We start from the raw sequence: 3,948 nt of genomic DNA, 5'->3' as shown, positions 1-3,948 counted from the left end.
GAAACCGTTTCATTGCAGTGATTGCCTCAAAACGTTGTGCAACAAAATATTAAGTTATGGGTACCATCATGTATGTCCAGCCCTATTTCATTAGTTTGTTTTTTTAAATAATTCTGTTAATCAACAACTCAAAAGTAATGGCGGATTTTGATTATTTAATTTTCCATAAATTTTAATTTACTGTTACTTTGGAACATTTCAAGTCATTTTAGTGAGCATTGTGGACTTTCTTTATTTAACTGAGGGGTACCAACAATGTTGTCCACCACTGTAGATTTATAGTTGGTAATGCGCCTCAGGGAAGCAAGACACATGGTGTCAACAGTTTGGAGACATGAAGAAGAGGCATTTACAGTATATACATAATATCATCATAATCCAGCACAGAAAAAAGTTGCAGAGACAAAACGCTTTTTTACTTCAAAAGAAAAACACAAAGCCAAGTTTCAATTTTATTTTATTTTTTAAGTTTTTCTATGTGCGGTTTAAAGGTGGGGGAGTCATCAATCCAGACACCAAGGTACTTGTATTCATGAACCACCTCTATAACATTTCCAATCAGAGTGGACACCATTGGAATTATTTTAGAGACCTTCTATGTGTTTGAAAGCAACATTAACTTTGTCTTGTCAGCATTGAGAACCCATTTTAACTGAATAAGTGAATGCTGAACAACAAAAAAAGCTTTCTGCAGGGTTTCAATTGCCGGAGCAAGAGATAATCCATAACAGTAAATAACCGTGTCATCGGTATAGAAATACAAATTAGCTTCAGAGAAATTTTGACCCAAGTCATTGATGTACAAAATAACGCACGTTTTTGGACAGTGGGAGTTTGTATTTTATCCCCAGAGAAAACTCTCGCATGCATGGGAAGAACATATAAACTCCACGCAGAAAGGTCCCCCATTGGTGTTCTGTTTCAGGTCCTGAACCTAAAGGCTTCATGCTGTGAGGTAAGAGCGCTAACCGCTGCGCCAACGTGCAGCCTGGTCCCTTTTATCTATTATTATTGTCATGCTCCATTTCAAACATGTTTTGTATTATTATTGTAAGATTGACATTATTATTATCACTCTTATGGTTTCACCGTATTGATTTTATTAAAATTATAAAAACATAACAAATTAAATACAAATAAAAGAAACAATCGTGCTACCTGGATACTACTTTGATACACTGAACATGAAAACATTGTGGATTAAACAGCAATATCGAATCAGTTCATTCCAATTCCTGTTTGATCTTAACTTTTTTGTTTTACTTGATTGTACAATCACAGTGGGAGGAGCTTCCTGACATTTAACTTCATAACGAGAGCTACACACCTGCAGGAGCTCTGCAGCCTCCTCTGCTCTGTCTGGCATGATGGAGACTCTGAACACAGCTGAGCTCTGCTTCCCACACCTCCTCAATGCCTCCTGCAGGAAGCCGCCACAGCGTCCTGCTGAGAACGTTTTCATCTTCATGGTGTTGTGTCTTCTGTCTGTGCTGACTGTGACTCTAAACCTGCTGGTTATCATCTCTGTCTCTCACTTCAGGCAATGGAACTAAAATGACAAAAACAATATGCGTTTGCTGCTTTAAAATTTGATATTTTATATAATTCATGAATGTTCCAGGGATGTAGAAATAATTACCAATTCAAACACTTCAACTGTTGTTTCTCTGTGTTTGCAGGCAGCTGCACACCCCCACCAACCTCCTCCTGCTCTCTCTGGCCGTCTCAGACTTCCTTATTGGCTTCTTTGTGATGCCGATTCGCATTCGTATCACAGAGGGTTGCTGGGTTTTGGGGACTTTTATGTGTGGACTGTACACCTTCACTGCTTTCATTCTTACATCTGTGTCAGTGGGACACATGGTGCTCATATCAGCTGATCGATACGTGGCCATCTGTGACCCGTTACGTTACCCCACCAAAGTCACTCTGAGGAGAGTTCAAGTCTGTGTTTGTCTGTGTTGGGCCACTTCTGCTTTCTACAATGGAGTGATTCTTAAGGATTTTCTGGAAGATCCAGACAGATATAACCTCTGCCTCGGAGAGTGTGTATTGTTTATAGACTATATAACAGGAGCTTTTGATGTGGTCATCACTTTCTTTGGTCCCATTATAGTCATTGTGGTTCTGTACATGAGAGTGTTTGTGGTGGCTGTGTCTCAGGCTCGAGCCATGAGGTCTCACATCGTTTCTGTCCAGAGTTCAGCTCACCGTAGTGTAAAAAAGTCTGAACTGAAAGCAGCAGCAGCTCTGGGTGTGGTTGTGTTTATGTTTCTGGTGTGTTTTTGTCCGTATTTCTACCCCAACATCGCAGGTCTGGCATACAAATCCAGTGATTTTTTAAGAGTTTTTGGAACCTGGCTCTTTCATAGCAACTCATGTTTGAATCCAGTGATCTATGCTTTTTTCTATCCCTGGTTCAGGAAATCTCTGAAGAGTATTTTCACCCTGCAGATACTGCAGCCCGACTCCTCTGATGCAATCATTCTGTAGACATGTTGTGTTAAAGAGCTATTTTGAGGAAACAAAAAAAGTCTATAGTGATGTACCTACCTTACCTACATAGCCTTTTTCTTACTGCCACTTAACATACACAGTCCCATTCACTCACTGTAGGAGCCAAACTGCACATATATTGTTTGCCCTGTGGGTGTCGCCTTGGTGGGAATTGACATAAAGTACAGGTGCAATCTGTGAGTAAATGTTTTTTTACTGTTGCAGCAGAGAAAAATAGAGGTCTTAGTAAGTTATGACTCCTCAGTGCAGAAATGAATAAATAAATATAGGTTTTTACCTGCATGAATTGACAGAGCCATACATTTTTTGTAACAGAGAAACAGCATTTAATTCAAGCTGAACCATTCCAGGACAACCAGCATAGCAGCTCAAACACTGGACTGAGCTACAACAACCATGTTTGCACTGATGCCGGTTCCGCTGCTTTACATTGGCACCAACCTACAACCACCAGGAACAAAGTGGGGTTCAATGTTTTACCCAGGAACACTTTGACGCATGGGTGGGCAAGGCTGGAACTGAACCTGCAATCCTCCAAACAGGATTAGACCGCTGTACCTTTGCACTACAGCCGGCCTTTTTTCTATTGTACATTTACAGTGTTATGAGCTGTTTTTCAAACGAACTGAAAAGGCACAGATATGTGTTCATGGTTTTGTTTCTTTTTATTATGTTGTTTTTACATTTGGGCAGATTCGTGTAAGAAGGGGAGATCCTCCATCTGTAACGGTTTGATTTCTTTGATTTTGTTTTTTGGTTCTACTTTAGTTCTGTTTCCTGTTTTATTTTGAAAGGCTTCCTTTTGTGTATCATGGTTTCGAATTTTACTTTTGGTCCCCATCTGTCCTGATTGTTTCCACCTGTGTCTCCTCTGTTCTGTGTCTATTCAAGTCCTGTCTTTCCCTTTCTCCTGTGCTGGTCCATAGTTTTGATGTTTCCCCTTTTTCTAGTGTTTTGAGTTTCAAGTGTGTAGTTTGGTTTGTCTGCGTAGTAAGTTTTAAACTCCTGTGCCGACTTTGACAATGAGCGCGCAACTGCACCACCTGCATCAGTGGATGTCCAATTACGTGAAAAAGCAAAGCCTGTTCCCCAGGGTTGTACAAGCCCCCCTGGCATCGCCCCTATTAGGGGGCGCGCCCCACTGTTTCAGAAGGACTAGTCAAATGTAAAATGAAGAAAAAAAGTAGAAAAGGTTGGAGTTACCAGAGACAAGGCCTTGAGGAGAATCAAAGATGATTTTATGGATGCAACAAAGAAAGAGATGTGGATGGTTGGTGTAAGCAAGGAGAATTGGTAACCCTTGTGCTATCTTAGATGACCCCCCCTTACATTGACGTCTGCTCCCTACCATGACAAAGGTGGATAAAGGTGGAACGATTTCATGTAATCCATGGACATCAGTGAAGATCACAAATCATTGAAGAAAAAAGG

The 3,948-nt window shown here is 40.6% G+C and overlaps 1 protein-coding gene across 1 annotated transcript; it reads left to right on the top strand.

Annotated features, from left to right (window-relative positions):
- Window positions 1–1,297: 1,297 nt before the first annotated feature.
- Window positions 1,298–2,677, top strand: LOC101168264 (trace amine-associated receptor 13c-like). The gene is made up of 2 exons (XM_004084488.3): window positions 1,298–1,540; window positions 1,680–2,677. The coding sequence occupies exons 1-2, from the start codon at window positions 1,365–1,367 to the stop codon at window positions 2,491–2,493; spliced, it is 990 nt and encodes a 329-aa protein (XP_004084536.2). The 5' UTR covers window positions 1,298–1,364; the 3' UTR covers window positions 2,494–2,677.
- Window positions 2,678–3,948: the final 1,271 nt, after the last annotated feature.

The sequence above is a fragment of the Oryzias latipes genome, chromosome 21 (genome assembly GCF_002234675.1).
Source record: "Oryzias latipes chromosome 21, ASM223467v1".
Classification (NCBI taxonomy): Eukaryota; Metazoa; Chordata; class Actinopteri; order Beloniformes; family Adrianichthyidae; genus Oryzias; species Oryzias latipes.
The sequence above is the reverse complement of the archived record's forward strand: the minus strand, read 5'-3'. Positions and strand labels throughout refer to the sequence as shown.

What these genes read in the sequence shown, in the direction of transcription:
- LOC101168264 (XM_004084488.3), top strand. Translation starts at nt 1,365, where the DNA reads ATGATGGAGACTCTGAACACAGCTGAGCTCTGCTTCCCACACCTCCTC. An exon ending in ATCTCTGTCTCTCACTTCAG is followed by an intron (nt 1,541 to 1,679) that starts GCAATGGAACTA and finishes CTGTGTTTGCAG; the next exon opens with GCAGCTGCACACCCCCACCA.